The 22317-nt window shown below is 43.4% G+C and overlaps 1 protein-coding gene across 9 annotated transcripts in view; it reads left to right on the forward strand.

Moving 5' to 3' along the window:
• Positions 1 to 757: 757 nt before the first annotated feature.
• The window catches only part of CHRFAM7A (CHRNA7 (exons 5-10) and FAM7A (exons A-E) fusion), a 49287-nt gene continuing 27727 nt past the window's right edge, over positions 758 to 22317 (forward strand). For 4 of the 9 annotated variants that reach the window (XR_011143791.1, XM_068958855.1, XM_068958857.1 and 1 more), the window contains exons 1-2: positions 758 to 901; positions 2022 to 2161. Coding sequence is in view for 8 of the 9 variants with exons in the window: in XM_068958855.1 (XP_068814956.1) it covers positions 850 to 901; positions 2022 to 2161 (192 nt within the window). In the remaining variant the exon portion in view is untranslated. Of the gene's footprint in view, positions 902 to 1035; positions 1478 to 2021; positions 2162 to 22317 lie in introns of those variants that run through there. The other 5 variants (XM_068958858.1, XM_068958859.1, XM_009681467.2 and 2 more) reach the window with 5 other exon arrangements.

Raw genomic sequence — 22317 nt, forward strand, 5'->3', positions numbered from 1 at the left:
AGGGGCTATCGGGCCCAGGGTCTCTTCGCTGCTCTTAGGGCGAATTCATGCCTTTTGCAGCAAAACCTGCTGCTGACGACGAGCGAGAACGACTGGACGCTCGGGCTGAGAAGGGCAGGGGAGCTGGGAGGGAGGCTTTGAGCTCCTGGGGAAGCTGATGCCCTTTGTCTTTCCGGCTAACCAGGGGCCAGCCCGCCTCCTCCAGGTACCTGAAACGGCTCCCTGCCCTGCGAGGAGCTGGAGGGCCGGGCCGGGCCGGCCCCCTTCCCCGTCCCGGAGAAGTCCCCGCACTTCGTGAGTGCACCCCGCGGGCCGGGCTCTGGGACAGGCCCGGAGGAGAGGGCCCGGCCGGCAGCCCGCGGCGGGGGCGGGCGGCGCAGGAGCCCCGGGCGGCGGCCGGGGCTGCCCCGCTCCCCTGCCCATAAGCCGGGACTGCTCTGCCCAGCGCTCCGGCGGCCGCAGCGGCCGCCAGCGGGCGGCTCCAATCCCGCCTCCGGCCGGGGATCCGCAAGGATTAGGGAAAGGAGGGAAATCCATCACGTGGAGAGGGGGGAGGAGGAGGGGGGAGGAGGAGGAGGAGGAGGAGGAGGGGGAGGAGGAGGAGAAGGAGGAGGAGGAGGAGGAGGAGGAGGCGGCGGCGGCGGCCGTTACCATCCCCGTGCTCTGCCTGGGCTGGCAGCCCCCTAGGGCGAGCTCCGGCGCGGCGCGGCGCAGCCAGGGGCCGAGCTGCGACAGGTCCCCGGGGCCGGCGGCGGCTTGTCCGCGGCCGCGGTCCGCGGCTCGGCCCCGCCTGGGCGGTTCGGGGCTGGGCCCGGCTCGGCGGGGAGAGGTGCTGCTGCGGCGGCCGCGATGGGCCTCCGGGGGCTGGCGGTGTGGCTGCTGGCGGCGGCGCTCGCCCGCGGTGAGTGACCCCGGGGAGCGGCGGAGGCGGCGGCGGGGCCGGGGCCGGGGCAGGGGCCGGGGCCGGGGCAGGGGCCGGGGCAGCCGCCCGGCGGCCCCGCGGCGCGGGGGGGGGGGGGGGGGGGGGCTCGCCGCTCCTTCGTCCTCTGCCCGCATCGCGCCGCCGCTCCGCGGGCTTTCCGGCACCGGGAGCTGGACAGAGCAAATGCGGCGGAGAGAGAAAAGTCCCTGCAGGCGCTTGAATTGTAGCCGCTGCAGGGCTGGGACCGTGGCTCCTCTGTGGGGGCAATTCAGGACTGGAAAACAAGTGGGAAGAGGAAAGTCTGCCTGGAACGGGGAGAGCAACAGACCACATATCCAGAAGATCTGATCCTACGCTGACCCAGATTTCCTCTCATTCTGAAGCTGTCTCTGTGCCTGGTCTACTCTGCTCCATCCATGCAGACCTGCTCCTTCTCCCACCACAGAAAAACGGCAGAATAAAAATCCTCCCTGGATCTGAGGTGTAAGAGGATAGAAACCCCTGAGTACTACTGTACGTATTAATGTAGTGCCTCCGATCCTCGGTGGGAACCAGGTACCCATTTTATTTGTGGCTGCACTAGCAGAGAACAAAGCAGAAAATACTTTCCCCCAAGAGTTCTCAGCCTCAAGCTGCCTGAGTGCATGATTTCGTCCTAACCTGTAGCCATTTTCCTGCCAGTGTCTTGCGGAGGCACTCTGCTGTGTCTGTGTGCTCCTCTCCCGGCCGCAGCTGTGCTAGGCGAGGGGTCCAGATCCCGGCAGTGTACGTCCTCTTCATCACTTCTCACTGCTGGGCCAAAGGTGCCTATGCCGCCGTGGCACTATTAGCGTTTAGACTATACCATTCCTGGCCAGCCCAGAAATGATCAAAGAGGGAGTCCCCCTCCCAGACTGGGGATCAAAAGAAAGGGTAATAAAATTGGGATAAGATTTTGCTGGAGTAGCTAATGAATCACGTGAATTACAGTGGTGTTTTTCTAGTCATGGGACATATAAAATAGTAGATACATAATATCTGATAACAGGACAAGAGCATACATTCTAGCTTTACTTTTTGGTGTAGAATCCTAATTATTCATCTGTTCCTGTGTTCAAAGAGTCCCTGCAAGGAGAATTTCAAAGGAAGCTGTATAAGGAACTGCTGAAAAACTACAATCCTCTGGAACGACCGGTCGCAAACGATTCCCAACCACTCACTGTCTACTTCACTCTCAGCCTCATGCAGATCATGGATGTGGTGAGTCTGTAACTTTGCAGGAAGCTATTTCTTTAAAAGGCTGGAATTTTTCCTTTGCAGCAAGGAGACACGATTGTGAAGGAAGACTGCGCAATCTTGGGGAGCACAAGTAATTCAAGAGCCAAAGCCAAGTTTTGACTGCCTTTTTAAAAGAAGTAAATTTAAAGTTTAGGTCTTTCCTAGAGCTCTCTGGTCAGCATTCCCCAATCGGCTAATCAGTAAACAATAGCCAGAGCAAAGCTCAAACTTTATACTTTGTTGCCTTTTAAATCCTTAACTATACTTAGATCCAATACAAGGTGCTGTCTCTGGGAGGACATGTAAAACAAAGGTCCTCATTACTGGTTGTCATTAAAGAGCTGCTGATTTGGTGGTGGGGGGGGGGAGATTCTGGACAAAATGCAAGTTGTATTTTTGGTCATCTTATTTGGACAAGGCGTTCTTAAATTCCATACACTTACGTTTTAACTGTTCTATTCCGTACCAAAGGTGGCTGCTGTATCAGTGGATATTCTTGCGCCGTGTTTGCCAGCCTTGTAAAAGGCACCGTAAGATCTTTTTGGTTCAGATATGAGTAATTTAAGCTTTGTTTTGTCATAGCTGTGCAGTGATCAAATTCGACATAGAAGTAGGTATACAGTATTCATTTTTACTGAATTCAGATAGCTGAAGAGGTTAATTACTTAAAAGTGCTAGTTAACCTCAAAATGCCATTATTTTTCCATCAGAGGCTTACAGTGCAAAACAGGAGGCAACAAAACTAAAAAAATTGATGGGATTATTCATGACAACTGGCTTGCTTTCTGTTCACTTACAAGCTGCTGATTGCCAAAATCCAGACACTGTTCATTTAGTATCTAAAGGTCAGTACACATACAGAGAACTCCCCAGGTTTAAGTGCTCATAGCTTCTCTGCACGTTTTTGCAAGTCTTAGATTTGTTAGACCTACGGTGAAAACTAAGATATGTATTTCCAGTGTGAGAGTTAGTATTTGCTTAAGTGAGAGTAGGCAGTAGTAGTCATCAGTGAGTCGTTTTCAGTGTCTGTGCCACTGAAGCCAACAGGCAAAATCTGCCAGTCACATCCTGTCTATGGCAGTTGAGATACCGGCGAGCAGAACAGAAGCGATATGGAGCATGCTTCTTCGAATGAAGGGGAGGGAAGAATACAGAGTGCAACAATTTTGAAAGGTGCTGGCACATTAAATTTGATGCAGATTGTGGCTGTACTGCATGGATACCTGGGACGTAGCAGGGCACGTTTAGCATTAGACCAAAACTTTCATGTGAATTAAAAGCCAGTCTCAGTGGTCTGATACATCAGAGTGCACTAATATCCCACTTGGACTGTAGATGGGCATGCTGCTGTTATTAATGATGCTTATTATGGGTGGGCTCAGAGATTCTGAAGGAATGGGGTTTCCTCACACGGAGCACTGCAGTCACCAGTAGTAGGCAACTCCTGACACAGAGCCAGTCTAAATAGTCAAGTAAGCAAGAATGTCTTTGGACAATCTAAATAAAGACAATATGAACAGCGTAAAAACAAAGGAGAATACAAAAAGAACAAGTAATGCAGTGTTAATAAGGGATACACTAGCTTCATGATGATTCTTCTAGTTGGATTCATTTAGGATGTGTCAAGGTAAATGAAAAACAAAGAGGCATTTGTAGGGCAGTGAGAATCATGAGGCCAGGGCAGATCAGAGGAAAGTAAGAAAGAGTGAAGCTGAACTGAAGAGAATGAAGGACACCATGGGACAGACGGAGCTTCAAAGCTCTGTGCATGTCTGATGGTCCCCACCCAGGCTACTGCTGCAGCTATTCCTGCTGGCTGAAATCTCCATTTGTCTCTAGCACGTATGCTAGGGAACGTGGAGGAGTGAGCAGAAATAACCACTGTGCCCTCTTGGCTCCAGATGGTCTGTGGAGTGTGACGGCGCTTCAGACTCCCTCCTCCTTCCATGCAGCACACCCTTTAGTGGCTTCTGCAGCAGCTTCTGCAGGTTGCAGTCTCCAGGTGTGGTTGCACTTTCTGTATCAACCTCTTAGATTATTTTCTCTTTACGTTTCTTGACAGCAATATGCCAATGTGTTCAGGAAAGCTTAGCCAGTCTGTTCAAGGCCAGACAGAACTCTCGAACACACTTGAACACAGCCCCGCACTCTCATGTATTTTTGCAGAGTTCAGCACAGTACACAGTGCTTCAGCTGAACCTTACACCCGGCTTCAAGGAAAGCCCTTCCTGCCCACTGACTTAATTTTCAACATGAACAACTTCTGTAGCTCCCTCCTTGGGAATCAGCTCCTGCTGCAGCACATGCTTCCTAGAGCCACTGGAGAAACTTTGGCTTCGATACAGGATAACATGGTCCACCCCAGAGGACTTTTGTATAACTGTGTGTTTTTGAAACGCTTCTCAAGTGCTTAGTTTTTTTCTAATATCCAGGAAAAAAAAAGATACTTTTTTGTTTGGTTGGTTTTGTTACTGTTAGCATTACTGCATGCATTTCATTTGAGAACTATACTAACACAGGGAGCGCTCAAGGCGTTTTGAGCCGAAACAAAACGGGGCTGTGAAAAGACTTATTTTTTCCCCAGTTTTAAGAAAATACACTACTGGTGTCATTATATCTATGTATTTGGCCTGCATGTGTTAAACTAACATGTTGTTTTTTAAGCCTTAACCACACAGAAAAGGATTGTTGTATGGGCAAACCCTCCTAGAGCAGACGCAGCTTACAGAGGCCTAGCTTACATCATCAGAAAAGTTCTCTTAATGGAATAAGTTGAACAGCAAAAGATGTTTTTTCTTCAAACTCAAACTGCAGCTTTACTGTAGAGGTTCTTCTCGCCCTCCTAGGTCAGTCAAGAGTGAGACTCTTCCCCACATTCCTGAAATGGCTATAACTGTCCTTAACTACCGTATGAACAGTTGGCTGTTGGATACACAAATGGCTAAAGGCCAACAGGCAGACAGCTTTACAGGCTAAGAAAGAAACCAACCATGAAGTAAACTAAGCTTCACAGCATAAAACCAATGAGTTTTCTTCAATTACAACAAGAAACAAATACTGGTGGGAATGACAGCTACTCGTGGTAACAATTACTGGTTTAACGAGCTAGAAACAAAACATGGCACCCTCGTGCTTGCCTGTAGTTTATATACTCACCTTACTTGGCTTGTCAGCTGATAAAAGGTGTGTTGGGAGTTAGACCCATCAAGGGAAGAGCTACCAAATCCCCTGCACAGCAAAGTGAACCATGCTAAATCCCAGCTGCTCCTATTCCTTTTTCCCATTCTCTTCCACTCCATTCTCATTTTGCGGATAGGAAAGGAGAGAGAGTATACAAAACCCTTCCCAAATATAGTGGAATTTTCTTACCTCACATATTCAATTTAACCCTTTCCTTCTAAGAACTAGCAAATATTTTCAACCTAATACCCTGTACCCACCAGACAAAACAGTAAAGAGAGATATTTTGAAAATTTAAAAAGAAGATGGTGCTGTCACTCAGAAAAGCAGAACAGTTTCCGTAAATAAATGTACTATCAAACAAACACTTTCCCACTCCCCAAAGGAAAAGAAATTTAAATCTGGAAAGATGCATAAGACAACCAAATCAACAAGTCTGTCATTGAGAAAGGGCACTAAAGAAGTTCCTAAGCTGTTTATCAAGCCTCAACAGCCTCTTTGGAAACAGCTGCTTTAAGAGAAGCTCATCACATCTGCATTGTTCTTTTAATTTTTAGCATTCATTTGTGTACATTAGAAAACAGTATCTCCCAGCCTCTTGCTCTGCTGCTCAGTCTTTATTCTCCTGAAGGGAGGAAATACTCTTGCTTTCATCTTGCAGCCATTTCCCATACTACTATGTTTTATTCTTTAGAGTTTAGAAGAGCAGAGCAGTGCTGGGATATGTCTTCCAATATTTTTAATTGATTTAATACCCATGAAAGTTACTGGATTACAACAGAAAAAGCTTTCTGCTTCCCCATGAAACACAAACAGAACTTTTCAAATAACATCGTCTAAAATATTCTGAAAACTGATATCTTTAAGTAAGCAAACAACACCTTTCCCGTACTGATTTATTAAGAGAAAATGCAACCCTTATTTATCTATTTTCTTCTGCATCTAAATTTTTTTAATTCATAATTTCTGACTTTTATGACTAATATTTTTTTTCTTCAGCATCTTTCTCTTACCTACCCTTCTCAAGCAGTGTTATATCAAGAAAGAGATTTTAAACAAAGAATCTATATTCTGTAGGATAGAATGGAAAACAATGAATTTAAACTAATTTAAAACAGTTTGCACAAAGGAAAAAAAGACTGAGTAAATTCTATAAGAAATAATAATAATAAACTGGAGGGCACTGGAGATGTTCACTGTATGCGAACATCAGGACTCTTTCTATTTTCTAGTTCCACATGAGAAGTCCCGCACTTAAGCCACCTTGGAATTGTAATCCAGATCAGTGCACCTTTTTACGAGTAAAGCAAATTAGTTTCCTTAACACTTTTCTCACCCTCTTAATTAGCAGCTATCATAAGATCACAGTACCTACATCTTTGTTTTCTAACCATGTAGGTACGGATGCTTCATTAACCAAAAAAAGGGTAACAGCTAACACATCTTTTTGTGAGTGGACATCTAATAACATACTGCTTTTGATGAAGGAGGTTTGCAGCCTTACTGTGGAAAATGATTAAGGTCCTAGAAAATAGATTCTGTGATGACGGATTGCAGTAGAGCACAGGAACATAAAGCGTTCACATTTTACACAGGACCGCTGACAAAAACAACAAAATTGGTAAATTCGGACCATGCAGTATTTATTACTAGTCCTTAGTAATCAGCTAATAAAGTAAAATTACATCACTTGACATAATTTTTGAGAGTCAGATCCTGACTAACTAGTACTTGTTCTTATGGATGGATTTTCATTCCCAGAAGTTTGGGGATTGAAATGAATATGCTCCCTGTCATTTTCAGAGTTGTTCTTCTCTTTGTTAAAAGACAGTATTTACAGTTAAAATGAAAATATTTCTATGTCATATTCAAGTACTAGACAATACATCAAGTCATTGCTTAATCCTCATTTGTAGATTTTGTTTTGACCGATGTGGATGAGCTTGTTACAGGCTGTGGAAGTTTATATGAAATGTTTAAAGGCTCCATATTTGTCTTTTGCAATGTTTCTCTCCTCAGATAGCGGAGCTACACTGATTGGCTCCATAAAGTACAAGTAATGTATTAGATCAACGTTGTCAAACCTTTTTTACTGGTTAAACTACTTAACCTGCTTCCAGTCTCCTGCGAGACCTGCGGGCTTGGTCAGAGATGGTCAGAGTCAGGCCATGAGCAGATGAACTGCCTATGTGCAGTACAGGCTGGCTGCTCGGGCGCTGTAGCTTTTGTGCATGCACACGCTAATTACATGCTCTATAAATCTGGTGCTTCTTGGGAAAACCTGCTTTGTGTACAGGTGTGAGTTGACTTGGTTCTTCCTGGATTTGATTTGCCTCCGAGTGCGCTGTCAGGGCACACTGAGGAAAGAGTCCAGATGCAGGTGGCCCTGCTGGACCTGTTTCTTTTCTGGGAAGGCTCCTTGAGGTGCTATGGGAAGATGGTGCGGGCTGGATGAGCTATGTGGGGGTAAGCAAGCCACAGCACACACCCCCCCTTCCCCCCCCGCCCCCGGCCTCTGCCCCTCCGGTGCCATGACCCGTGCAGGCCCATAGCACAGCGGCAAGGTGCTGAAGGTGCTTCAGGCAGCCCGAGAGGACAGCGGGGGAGCCAGCGGCTGCTGCTGAAACCGTGCACCCAGCCTCCAGCACCGTCCCCGGGGCCCTCGAGTAACATTTTGGTGCTAGTCCTCAAGGGCCGCGTGCGAGTCGGGGGTATCCCAGCTCTGAGCTGTTTCACTGCAGCTCTGTACCCTCGGTCTGTGCAGCACTGGAACAAAGGATGGTCAACGGACTGCAAGCAAGCACTTTTCTATCTATGAACAGTGTATTAACATAGAAACATTCAAATGTTAATTGCTTCAAATTTAGATGATACTGAGTTGAATTCTTCATTTTCTCCTGAACTCCTCACCATGTTTGCCTGAACAGACTATTAAACAATCCAACTGTTTCTAAACTAAATATATCTGAGTTAAAAAAAAGAAAAAAGAAAAAAAAGGGAAAGAAGATACAGCAACGGGTTGACAGAGGGACCATATATGTACAAGCATTTATATAAAAAAAGAAACCTTTTACAATTAATTTAAAATTTTAAGTATTTAAATACTCTTTAATGTGTTAACCAATTTATTTTTACTTTTAATTTATTAAAAGTCAAAATAGATTATTTCCTATCAATAGCTAGAGAAAAAGAAAATTTCAGTTACATTCAGATTCAAACTTCATTTATGCTCGCACAGTCATGACTGTTAACTGAAACCAGATTTTGATTTGTAAAGAGGAAAGACCGTTGACGCTTTGGCTTGAACAACAGCTATACTGGGGAGCGCTACGAGCACAAGCATAAAGCACTTCACTGGCAGCAACCTAAGAGTATGAAATGTAGCCAGTTCATCTCTCCAAAATACTCTGGTAGTGATGCAAAACCAGATTCGCATGGCCCACAATCACGTGTCTCCTTATTGCTGATGTAATCCTCTTAATGGAGCAAACTAACTAAGGGAAGCCGATCGATAACCACGGGCAGAGTTGTGGACCAATGCACTTGTTTATTTAAACAGCATGACTCCTTGGGACTTTTATTGGCTTGTTCTCCGTGTTCAGCTGTGAGAATGAGGATATTTCTGTGGTTGGCATCCCCCTCATTACTCTTGATAACTACGCAGTTGCATTTGGGAGGCAAGAAGCAGGCCTTTCACCCTGCAGCACCAATGGTACTAAATGCAAGAATGAAGACAGAAAGAATAATAAGCAATGGTTAAGTTTGGCTGAACCACTTGCCGAGCTAAGGAACTACAAATAAGCATTTTTATTGGGTTTTCAAGTGCTTGCTCCATCTCCAACCCCACCAGCTAGAAATGTTCTTTTCATAGGAAAGAGTTTGCTCTTTTGTGTTGCTGCAAACAGCAGCCTGCAGGACTGTGTAGGTGTGCTGACATTTCAGTAATGACACCCCTCGCATTTGAGAAGCAACAGACACATACAGTTGATTTCCATCAACTTATTCCTCCTGGCCAAGTTCATGTTTTCTCAGGATCTTTTTCAGTGACTCTGTATAGATGCAAGAAAGAAGTGGGGACTGTATGGATTTTTAGGGACACTTGAAAACGAAGACTCAGCAAAAGAGGGCTGCATCCCCTTTTCTGAGGACGTAGTGAGGAATAAGTAGGATTTTTGTAGCGCTGCCTCACCCTCTCTTGCTGTGTGAGTAGGACGTGTTTACAATACTTTGTGCGTTTCTCTCTCAAGAGCTGCAGAGACATTCAACAGGATAAGCAATGTGTTTTGTAGTATGCTTTTCCCCAAGGTTATTTTAAATTGCCACAGTGATGTTTCTGTGCCGTACTATAGTTTGAACAGACTCTGAGACACCTAGAAAACTGGTTTAGGAATTACATATTACATATTATAGGAATTTTGGAGCTAGTCCTTCCTGCTTAATTTGCCTACACCTGGGAAGTCGGAGACAGGACAGGACTATGGTGCTCTGGAGTTGGCCTTAGTGTCCATTTGTAGTGGACAGAGACATTCCTTATGGCTATGTCCTGGTCAGATACATCTATCTCTGGGGCTCTGGTGTTCCCCAATGTTTCTGCATGTGAAATGATGCCAAAACATGGACAACACGCTCTGGTCAGGTGCGGAAATTTCTACTGCTGTTATTTATAAAAATAGGATAGAGTACTGCCGAGAGCTGGCTCATGCTAGAGCTCAGGACTCTGATCACATTAAGGCAGGGGAAGAGTCTCTGTTGATGAGCTAGGAAGAGGCAGCTCTGTGTTCAGTGCCTCGCTTTTCCATGAGCACTCTCTTCCCTCCTTGAAGAAATCACCTGCTTTCCTTCTATTTTTGCTTGTTAAATATGAATGCTGTATCAATATTTCCGTATCACTTACGAATACTGTGAGGAGAAAGTTGTGACAAAGTTGATAAGCAAGAATAAAAATTCAGCCAGCTCCTTCGATATAATGCTATCCTGGTTGATCGTTACATCAGGGTGAAACAACCTGGCCTTTCAACGTTTTATGTTTTGCAGCTGACCTCTGTGCAAATACATCAAGTCCACAGGCTCTGACTCCCTCTCGTGTTTAAACTCCCCCTGGAGAAGGGGGCTGGGAGGGCTCCTCTTCCCTCTCAGTTTGTGGAATGGCCTGTACTTGCCAGAACCGCACGTGTTAGATGCTAGAAATGCCTATCTGTGTCAGACTGGCAACAATAATCAACACTTACAGCCAGTATTTAACACTAACTCAGGGTTCAATCCTCTCAGTGAGTCTGCCATGGAATACAATTAAATCAAGATTTCTTTGTAAACAGTGACCGAACACAGTTATTACTTTGCATGCTTGCAATAAATGTAACTGCACTTTTAGCTCTATGCTCAATTTTAAAATCAAACTAAGTGAAACCTACAACGAATCACAGGAATTCAAAAAACAAGTAGATCAAATGCAACCTCCCTCTCTTGCTTTTAAAGAATCTTTTTCACACAAGATAAGCTGAAGTATGTTATTAGCTATGCAATACTCTGCTCATTTAGTAAGCCTTGTTCCTGCTTGTCTTTGCAAAGATGAATGTGTTCAAATCTAAATACAGCCTCTTGTTAACAATGATGTATTGAAAAATAAAAATAAAATGACTACTATTACAGTTATGTCACCATGGTAGCAGAAACGGTACATCATGTAGCTGTTACACATATTTATAATCTCCACTTCTTTTCTGTGAAGCTAGGTGAAAATATGCTTCAGGTCCATTGCCAGGAGAAAGCCCTATTACAGTCAATGGCACGAAGGGCTATCAGAGCTTGCCCAGGTATATCTGGAATGGAAACCCATGCCCATGTTTCAAGGAGGCTCCTTGCACAGACCCTCTGTCCAGGCTTAAGCTGGGTCTTCCGTGCTGTTTTCCCAGCAGCTTGGCTGCTGTGCAAGATTTGTGCGGACAAAGACTTGCACAGACTTGCAAAATAGGTAGCGCACATATGGCACTATTTGAAAATAAAAAAAAAAAACTCACAATTTTACCTTTAATTAATGTTAAACAAAGCAATCAGAATCCTCATCTCACACTTCAAACTCAATGTTAACCCGGATAAATTTCAAATATTGAGCTTTTTTCCTTGTTTTTATTTTAAATAAAATATTAAGATGTCCACGGGCAGCAAAATGAGTATCCACTCCTACCCCAGGCAGCAAAGAATGCATTAATAAAAAATCAGCATCATTTTAACTCTAGACACCTTTAAGGCTTTCACAGTACTTGAACTAAAATCAGAAGTATACTCTCTGTTGTACTTAAGTTGACTTCTTCACTCTTTTGTTTCTCTCCTCCTTATGCACCTGCGCAGTACAGTAGGACAGGGCAACTTCAGGCTTGAATGCTTATGTAGAACACATACTGAAAAATCCCCATTTTTTTAGACTTACGCATAGGTCAAGCAGTACAGTCACTAAGACTGATTTTTTTACTGTGGGAATGTTCTTAGCAAACTGTGTATTAAGTATGTCTGGATCAACTGTTAAATGTAGGCCAGAACCATTGCTAGCCTAGTGCACAGGGCATCTTTCCATCGCTCACGCCAGCAGCTTTCCTTTCCTCCTCTCCTATTCCCTGCTGGACGCTCTTTCTATACCACTGTGGCCCCTGACTTGCAGACCATCTTACTGCTTTTTCCACTGCATGAAATCAAAAGCTCACCATAACAGGCTTCACCATGATTAAAGCTCACAGCTTTGAATACACTGTCCCAGGACCCCCTACACCCCATAACAGATGGTTGTTTCCATTTGTGGCAGCACTTTGCCTTATTTCTGCTGTGTTCCTCAGCCTGACTCTTCTGCTTGTCCTTGTTAACTACATGCAAACATCTGGAAGTCATGTCAGCACGTTTGGCAGCCTAAGCTGCTACACGTGGAGCTATATAACTGAGTGCAAAGGCTGCACTAGTGAGGATATTTACAGCAGTGTTGAAATCTGTAATGGTATGTAATAATTTTGTTGCAGTAATGTAAAGTACTTATTTGGCACTTTTGCACTGTTATTTGTAGCCAGGCTACCATCTCCTTTTCCCTGTGTGTAATTTTCAGAAAATAATATGCTTGTAGGTTAGAAGGAAGATTTACAAAGTTACTTATTAAAGCGTTCCTTGGTTTTCTATTCAATTTAATCACATGTACAATGATTCATTAACAAAAAAAGTAACTAGTCTGAACAATTTCACACATTCCTGATGGAAGGAACACCCTTACAAACTGTCAAGACAGAAAAATGCTCTACAAATAGTACCAAGTGCCATGGGTGTAATACGCAGAAGTTAGACTCAGTACAGACAACTAGCTTGCTAGTATCAAGTACTGCTGGCCCCATTTTATTCCGCAGCCCGGTTAATAAAGAAAATGGAATTGGAGCGAGATGCATATAGGCCAGCCTGGATGTGTACATTTCAAAGATGACTTAAGTAGACACTGCTTTGAAATACGATCTTCCACAGCTGGAAATTTAAACATTATACTCTGATCTCATGAGCATTTACAAAGATAGGTCACACTTTGAAGGTGAGAAGCTGGACAGAATAGAAGTAATAGCAAGGTAGCCTCTTGGCTGCCACGGAGCACTGCCTGCTAAAGAGAGGGCGCTTGGGCTGGAATGTGTGGTTTAATCGGAATTATTTCTATTAAGCGTGGCCCATTCCTTTGTTTCTACGAGAAACAGTTCTACTAAATATGGCCAGACAAAGGAGTCACTGAATGTAGGTCCTGGTTATAAAACAAAAAGAGAACAATAAATAAACAGAATGAGATTACACAGTCAGACCTTAATCCCACCTGTCTCACCCAGGAAACTTCATGGCGTAACGTGGCCCTTATCCTACAAATATTTATGAATGTGTTGATAAAAGTAGGCCAATATACACACCAGTCATCAGCCTGTACACTTTGCAAATAGCAAGTAGAGGAACTAATCTGTCACTGCACCTGGGATTGCTACTCCCGTTCTCTAACCTTCAAGATTATGGAAAGTGCTTAGGACAGCAGGTTGTGTTGGGAACATGCCAAAAGATTTGCTCTGCACTGTTTCTGGCTGGAGATTGAGAGCACTCCAATAAACTTTACTCACTGCATCACAACTGAAAGCGGCGGGTGGGGGCCTCCCTGCAGGGAAAGGCTGTTTTTTTTCCTCATATAACTCTAAGTATTCTAGTTAATCCCAGAACTGCCATTCACTGCCTTGCTCCTCTTTTAATTTACAGTCCAAACTCAGCCTTCTTAAGAAATAAAAGGTATAGTGGTAGCTCTCTGTGCCAGTCAGGGTCATCTCCAGTGTTGAAACTCCACTTTCCCCAGTCGGGAGCACATCTGCAGAGACTTCTGACTTGGGCAATCCTAGCAAAATTATGTCTGTTCCTGGGTTTGGCTCCTCAAGATGGTCATTACTCAAAGATGAAGTCTTAAGGGGCTCACGTGGCATTCTGCTGCAACACTGCCATCATTTGATATAAGAGGTAAATCTCCAAAACCAAGTCATACTTGTTATTAGATATAAGTTTCTAGTATAGACCGACATATTTGATCCAATCCTCTTTGTTTATCATAGTAGTCATAGACAAACCTACTTTATTTTCCAGTTTCCCTCTCTCCATCCATCCATCCTCTCCATCTTTGTTTCTCCTTACATGAGAAGCTGGACTAGTTTTATACATGCTATGTTTTGACGGTGATTCTGGTTTTTGAAACAAGAATTGGGCTGGCTTTGCTTCTAAGTCCCTCTTAATCATTTTCTTTGTCCCTTAGGTAAATGTTATAAAGCTGTCTGTGCTGGCCCATTTGACATCAAGGTCATGAAGACGAGCAGAATGTGATTAAAGCCGTTTTACCCTGCTTGGTCTTTAAATTCACCACTTAGAACACAACAGCTCCCAGGTGCTCCCTACACTTGGATTGTTCTAGTGCCAATAATCAGCTGCAAGATCTCTTAATAAAGAGCCTCAGAGACAATTTTGGGCAGTTAAAATAAGAGTCTCTTGCTACTGCTAGGCAGCTCTCATGACAGATATGCTCCTAGTTCACTGAAGAGTCAAGCAATCGGGTAGTGATCTGCTAGTATGTTGAACCATTTTCTGTATTGGTCAAATGTGTTACTGATTGCTGGGCTTCCTTTTTTCCAGAGTGAGATTTACTTTTAGTGCATGACTTTGAGTCATCCCAATTTTGACATTCTTCAGCAAAATACTGTGTGACTAAATTGCCACTCTCTTTATCCCTCTCATGATGAAATCTTGTATGACAGAATTATTTGCCTAAGTCAGACTGATCAATTTGCTCGAGTTGGACTGAGAACTAATTAGCTTTTCACAGTCTCCAAGAAAGCACTCTTTTTTTCACAACACAAGAGGCTCTCATTCCTCAAAAGCTGTAATCGCTCCAGAAGTTTTGATGTGTTTTGATAATTTAACACACACAAGTATATTCATAGCTTCTTCTTGTATTTCAAGAGGTCGGGCCTGTTCAGTTGCCATGACCATGTCTCCTCCTCTCCTGGTCTTATGTAGCCAGAATACAACAAAAGGAAGCATTTTTTGCATTCTTTTTGTCTTTAATCGTCTTAGCCAATGTCATCAGAGTTCAGCTGGGAATTCAACATAAATCCTTTTGCAGCACATGCAATGCCTTTTGATATTTTTCTAAGGTTCCTGGGAAACTTTCACATGCTAATGGTATTCCGGAGAGCCTTGTTATGTTTTTTCTTTTCTACGGTTTTGTAAAGGGCAGTGATTAGTTCAGTGCAGAGTGTGTTTTCTGCAGGGAAACTGCTGCTTATTTTAACTGCATTGCAGGCAGAGTCGGGGGAAATGAAACTTCCTCAGTGGCTGCACTGATAGTGAAAAGAATAGAGGAAGCTGGTTCCATCTAACAGGACAGGGAATAGCCCAGGTACTGTGGTGGCTCCTCTTTGGGTGGCAGGCACTGCCTCCTGCACGTGCCCAGGGAAAAAATTCATGCATCTGTGTGCAAGTTTAAAAATTATGTTTTTCTGTTAACAGATAGATCACTTTTAGTTCTAAGGAAAAAATTCTTTATTTTTAAAAATAGATATCCCACTTACACTATGCAACTTTAAACAAGTGTTGCAAAAACCTGGCAGTTTCCTGTTTTATGAATAGCTTTAGCGTTTAGAGAGCCTGAACGGCTAGTCATATGCCATCCACACGTATGCCTTACAATAAAATGTGGGGTCACTAAGAGTTGAATAGAAAAGAAATCTCCTTTTCAATTTTCACTTTAACTACATATATTTTTTGGTTTGCTTTCAGATTTTAATTCTTTGATTAAAAAAAGCTAAAAGAAATTAAATGAAAGAATAAGAAGCAGACACAGTAAGGAAGACATTTGCAGGCTGGATTTCAAGGATTTAACTGCAAAACTCGCATTAATGTTACACAAGACATTTAGCTAACTCCCTGAGCACGGCTGTAATATTTTATCCATAAAGGTCTGACAGAGCAAGAGTGAGTTTGAGCTGAAAGGTGTAAAAGTCACTGAGTCAAGTATCATGCTAGCAATGAAGGAGCCTCAGGGCTGAATTTGGCATTAAAGTGTAATGTGCAAGAGAAGAAGAGGTGATGTCCTAAATGCCTTCAACTTTCACTAAGGTCATTAGCACTGTAGAGTGGCTGAGTGTAAAATAACCAATAAAGACCAGCTTTCAGCAGGCTGTCAGGACCCAACAGAGTTAGGGCAACTGAGCAGCTGAGGGAAAGGGCGCCGGCCCCAGGCAAGTGCTGGCCCGCAGCCCCTGCAGAGCTGACAGCCGGTGCAGACTACGCTGTGCAGCAAAACACGTCACCTTTAGCCCTGTTAGTTTGCAACAGCAGCTGTGATTTTTTGGGAGTGCTCCATACGAGCACTAGGTTGCACCACTCTAAGATTGTGTCACAGATGTCACAGAGCTCAGTTTTAACAGGAATGTTGAACCTGTACTTTATAAAAATGTAACTGAGATGGCAAAAGTCAGAACACCAAATATAAGCGTATGTTTAAGTTTGAAGTGGCCGAGAGAAAAATGCAGCGATACAGTAAAACTTTAATAATCTCTACGCTTAACTTTTTACTGAGTTATTTTGCACTTTTTGCAGCCCTTCTTCAAGAAATCAGAAACATTCTGTGGCCTGTTTCTGCTCTTGAGTGTCACATGCTGTACCAAGGAATATTATTTATGCATGGCTAATGTCCATCTATACAGCATTTGCTGCATAACTGGAAATATGTGCTGCAAGCTGAACCCGACATGTTTTAGTATGATAAAAAAGCCTATCACTACTGAAAAAGGGAAGGGTAAATTCACTTACCCATTCCTTTTGTGGAGAAAGGGAAGTCAGCTGGGTAGGTGAGATTCAAATCTCGCTTTCATCTGACAAATCCTGTACACAGCCTTTCTTTTCACCTTTATGTTGCCTAAAAACCTGTTTCATATGCCAGTTCTCTGTGTGGCTTTTTATTCCTATGCAAAACCAAACATTCCTTAATTCCATCCAGACTTGCATTTTAATTAATCTTGCCTTTTGGCAGAGGCAACATAGGTGATGCCTTGCGCATGGAGGGTAATAAATACGCCCCCATTTGGGGCAGCCTGACTCTGCTCCCTCCAGCCCACTCCTCCAGAGCTAGACTTGCTGCAGCCACTGCCCTCAACAACACAGGCCCAGCGCTGGGGTGGAGGACTCCTTGGCAAGCAGCAGCATTTTCATTTCTGTGGCTCAGCAGAAGCATCAGGATGGCTCTTCTGAGTAACTGGTTTTTATTGTCATCCTCAAGATAGCAAAATTCAATTTTGCCTACACCACTAAGAAGCCATGAGCCACGCTAGGCTTTAATACAAAAGTTTAGGCATAACCTCAGCGCACGAAGACAGGATAATTTCAGCGTGCAAGAGTCCCCCATGTTGACACAGAATTAATTCAGGCCCTTTCACTTTATACAGTTTAGTGAGCTCAGTGCATGACCCTAAAAAGGGAGGAAGAAAACCCCAAGCTGTGTTAAGAAAAAAATCCCTATGAATTAAACATACCAACGTTTTAAATAAGGTGGGGAAAAAGATTCATTAGGTTCTAGTAATTTGACCTTGTGGATTAGAAGATGCTGAGAATGTTTAATGAGCAAGTGCTGAGACAATGAGATAAGAGCTGATGAACCTTCTGGTTTTGACAGGACAACATGCCAGCAAACAAAAGTGAAAATCTCTACAGGAAGAGGCTGCACAGTCTCCCAGTGGGTGCCAGCAGTTGTTGCTTTCAGCCTACAGCAATTCACTTCAGGCTTGCTATCAGCTATCCATCAGGAACCTGTCATTTTTGCTATAATGAGCAATGTCTTAACATGTTTCCACAAACTCTTTTATTAAGGTTCACAGTAACTGAAGTCCAGTTCAAAGAGGCCTTAAAGAAGCCTGAAAGCAAGGTGTGTCTCTAAAGCCTTATAGAGTTCAGCCATAAAACGCTCAATAGCCTTGCTCTGAAACCATGGGGTGAGAACTTAACCGCACTGCCATGCGGAGGAGCTCTGCTGCTTACTTTGATGCAGTCTGCTCATTTATGTTTAGCTAACCTTAAGAGTTATGCAGTATGCCACTACTATGCCAAATCATGCAGAGTTAAGGCTTTAAGCCAAGTTATATTAACTGAATTTGTACATAAACGTTACATGAATTACCCTTCAACTGTGAAGTCAAAGACTGCTGATGAGAAGATTTTCCTAGTGATGTTTGAAGCTTTAGAAGACTAATGTGATCTGACAAGGTAACAGAAGTGCTTCTACAGAAGGAAGGCAGATTAACTGGATGCACTAAAGAAAAAAAGCTTTTAGAAAATATCTTTACTAAAAAAGCATTTAGGAAATGTGACCATTTCACATTAAAATAAGGTGGGGAATAAATCTCCATGAGGTCTAGCTAATTTAGACTTAAGGATAATTTAGCAGCTTATACTAGGTTTGAATTCCACTGCAGCACAGCCCTTTTTGGAAAACTTTGGGAGCACAAAATTCAGAAATTTCTAATTCCTTGGATGTGACACTGCAAAATATTGCTTTGGGCATTTTTTAAGCTTGTCATCCAATAAAACATACTTAGAACGTAACTAAGGTTGCTATTAACTTCAGCTACCTGTTGTTGCCTGAGTTTTGGCTACTTTGTCTAAACTGGTTGTGCAGGCTTTTTTTTTTTGTTCAGTGGAGACACACAGATATGTCCAGAAGGCAATTCACATCATCCAAAATTTGAGGCATGAAATGTATAAATATATAAATCATTCCCTACAGTCAAGTGCCTATCCTACTCCATTGACATCTGAGGCAATCTAGATTACTAGAGTAAACAAAGTGCCTAACTTTAAAATAGCTAACACCAGGTGAATTCAATCCCACATCAAGCTCCAAGTACTAACAGTCACTGTGCAAATACTGAGGTTTTACATTGCTGCAAATTTTTACATATGTTTAGAGCATAATATATAAATTTTGTATGGATTATAGTGTGTGCTGGAATTACTGTTCCTGAAGGGTGGGAAGGACTTTCAAAAGTCTCCAGTTCTGTACTTTTAATAGACTTAGTGATATAATTCCAACATATGATCCTGTGAAAAATGTTTGAAAAAATTCCCTATCCTTGCCAGTAGAATATAGTAAGAATGCGCGTTATGTCTGATCAAAAGTCCATCTAAGTTTAATATTATGTTTCTGATAGTGGTTTGTAGTACAGGCCTAGGAAATGGCGTAAGAGCAGGGGAAGGCATTAGTTATAATTTCCTGATAATGCCTGATAATAATAGTGATTATCAGGCATTAGTGATAATTTCCTCATATACTTTCCAACCACTAATGACCAACTGCTTAGGACTTTTTTGAGCCACATGTGATGGTGACCTTTTTGCATCTAAGCTATCCATCTAGCTACGCCACTGTGCATAACTAAAATATAAAATTAGCAGTCATTAAAGAAAACAAGTGAAAAATCACACCTAAATAAACACTAATACTGAAATGCAGGAGAAAGAATCTCTTTTATCCTTTATGCAGCTGCTGTAGGAGGACAAGATTAAAACAAGGCTTTAGCTCCAGTGTTCTTACCAGAGAACAGGTTGAATGTGCCCGGTTCTGCCTCCTTTTCTTTACCATAAGTAGTAGGAAAAGGGTACAAAGAAAAAGTCTGCAAAGCTAGTTTTCTAGAAAGCAATAGGAGAGAGAGACATTCCCTCTGCCTTTCCTTAGAAGGCACAGGGCCTTCGGAGATTTCCCCACTAGGAAGCGGTGCTACTCCTTACTGAAGGCGAGCATGAAAGCACAGCCTAACATTAGTGTCCATAAACTCAAGAGCGGAGAATCTAGCTGGGCTGTGGGGGAGAAAATGCCTGTCTCTTCTGAATGTGCATTTTATTAGGGGCCTTGCAGATAATGGCTAAGAAGAGGGACCAGCATTGCCTAGGAGGAAGATGAGGGTGGGAGGAGGAAAGAGGCTTTCTTTGTGTAGGATATGCCAGTGAATATAAATTCTCTTCCTCCTCAGGCCCAAGGTGCCTGCAAAGGAGCATTTTAATGATGAACAGGCACGTTGCCTCCCTCTGTGTCCAGAAATGCAGTGTCTGTTGTGGCCCTGAGAGACATAAATGCGGAGCGTGCCTGTAGAATAAGACAGAAGGAGCTGAGCAGACCCCAGCGCATGAGCAATAACAAGCAAAAAGATTTCTGTGAAGTGTTTATTTTCTGAAAAAAATGTAGCTTCAGTCATCTGGAAGCAGTCTGCAAACTTGGACTGAATTTGGTTGAAAAGTTTTGGTCTAGAAGGGCTTGTGGAAAAATCAGAAAACTGACATGGTTGGTGTTGACGGTTCCATCATCTCTCTCTTTCCCATCAGCCCAGTGGTTTGCACTCCTACTTAAGACACTACTTGTCATGGTCTCAGTTCCTCCATGCTATCTACCCTGTTTTAGAAAAATGATTAAAAAGTCTACAGAGCAGGAAATAAATCATGCTTTTTTAAATGCCTGTGTTATTACCAGACTAGATTCTTTTGTTCAATAAATGTTTAATGTCTTCTCTCCAAGAGGGAAGGGAACGCAGTGACAGCCCCTGTGGTTAGCACTATGTTTTCAAAGAGGTGGCGTGACCGGAGCGGCTTCTCCCTGAAGATGGGTCTGAAAACCGCTACGGGCATCAGCCGCCTCCACCCAAGAACCGCAGGCACAGCTGCACCTCGCTGCGGCTAACCTCCCTGCTGCCACTGGGCACAGAACTCTCTTTCCCCAGGCCTTACTTTTTCTGTGATTTAGGTGGGATTCTACATGTAAAAATAATTAAAGAATAAAGCTGGATTTTTACTGCAAGAGTTTTGAACTGCTGACAGATTTTATTCTGGGTATTGCTTTATGTCAGTCATTTGGAAAATGTAAGTCATTTGCTTTTCTTTCTAGGTGCCACATGCCACTGCCTATATGCCAGTCTGTGGGCATGCAGACTTACTTCACTTCTTTTTCCCCTTGCTTTTTGCTGCATAGCTTTTCTACTGTGGATACTAGGTGTACTGTCATCCCTTTGAAAGCATATTCTTTTATGTATTTTGTTGAAGATAGGGTAAGGATAAGGTAATATAGGAGTCTGTTAAGGGGTTTCCAAGGGTGATCAGTCTGACAGATTGTTTAAGGTTCAAGGATAGGCAAAACCAGACATGGGAACTGGTAGAGTGGAAACAGTGTGATTTTCTTCCAAAAGTTAGAGAAATTTTTGATACCTCTGCCTTCAAAAATGAAGGAAGGACCAGTCAAGTCTCCCTCATGTCAGCTACCTGCCCTTCATAAATTACACAGCCATAAAATTACATGATAATCAGTCCAGCAGCAATTTGCTTTCTGCAGTGACCGATCATGACCAGGGCTATGAATTAGGCAGGCAGAGGCAGCCTCCCACCCTGCAGCAGCCTTTCCCCTGCCTCAGCGAATCCTGCCTCCTCACTTAGCTGAGCAGCTCGACCCACACTATCTGAACAGCAACTGTCCGCAAGTAGCTGGCATGGGAAAACAAACACACCAGCTCCAACTCCATCATCTAGGTACTGGCCTCCTTTTCTGGCTGTTTTTCCCAGCACCTCAGGCTATATCATGAAGTCCTTTTTCTTCTTCCCTTTATATTAGAAGTAATTTGTAATAGGAGCTGCCTTGCTTTTGTGTCCAGCACTTTTTTGTAAGCATTTACAAAATACTGTAAAGTGACAAAAAATTGGTGAAGTTCTATGAAGCATTTCAAGCCCTCCAGACACATTAAGGGGCAGTACTACATAGCTCTGGTGAAAAACATTACTGCGGTTTGCTGTAAAGCTTTCAAAACAGTGTCCAAAAGATGCCCCTAGCCAGGAGAAATGCTGAAGAACATCTCCTGCCCCACCATTCACCAGCTTCGCTTGCGAGTGCAGAAAGGAACAAAACTTCTAAAATCAGAATCTTGCCTCTAGTGATGGGGAGAGCCAAGCCAATAATGGCTAAAATTTTATAAGTCATCTTCTCCTGGGAAAAACACTATAAACTAAGCCTCAGCATGCAGCAAAGATTTTATAGCTGAGGAGCAGTGATGGGATTTATGGTTCAAACACTGATGGAACCTTAAATATAGTGATCCAAATGGGAGCTATTTTGTTCAAATATACTCTTTCAGGCTCTAAATGTTTAAAATAACTGAAAGAAACACCAGGAAAACAGCATGTTTCATCTTCATTAAGGGCTTTTCTTCACTGCAAGAGTTATTTTTGAGTTAGTACTCTCAAGATACCCTCTTTGAGCTGGGCTAGAGTGCAGAGTCACCACAGAGAATAACTCCTGGCTTTCAGTGGCTGGATCAGTGCCCCTGACTACGCCCGGTCTCCTGCCGACGCACCTGAGCCGCCTCTGCCCCGCGTCCGGCGGGCTGCTGGTGCGGCAG

The sequence above is a fragment of the Struthio camelus genome, chromosome 12 (assembly GCF_040807025.1).
Source record: "Struthio camelus isolate bStrCam1 chromosome 12, bStrCam1.hap1, whole genome shotgun sequence".
Classification (NCBI taxonomy): domain Eukaryota; kingdom Metazoa; phylum Chordata; class Aves; order Struthioniformes; family Struthionidae; genus Struthio; species Struthio camelus.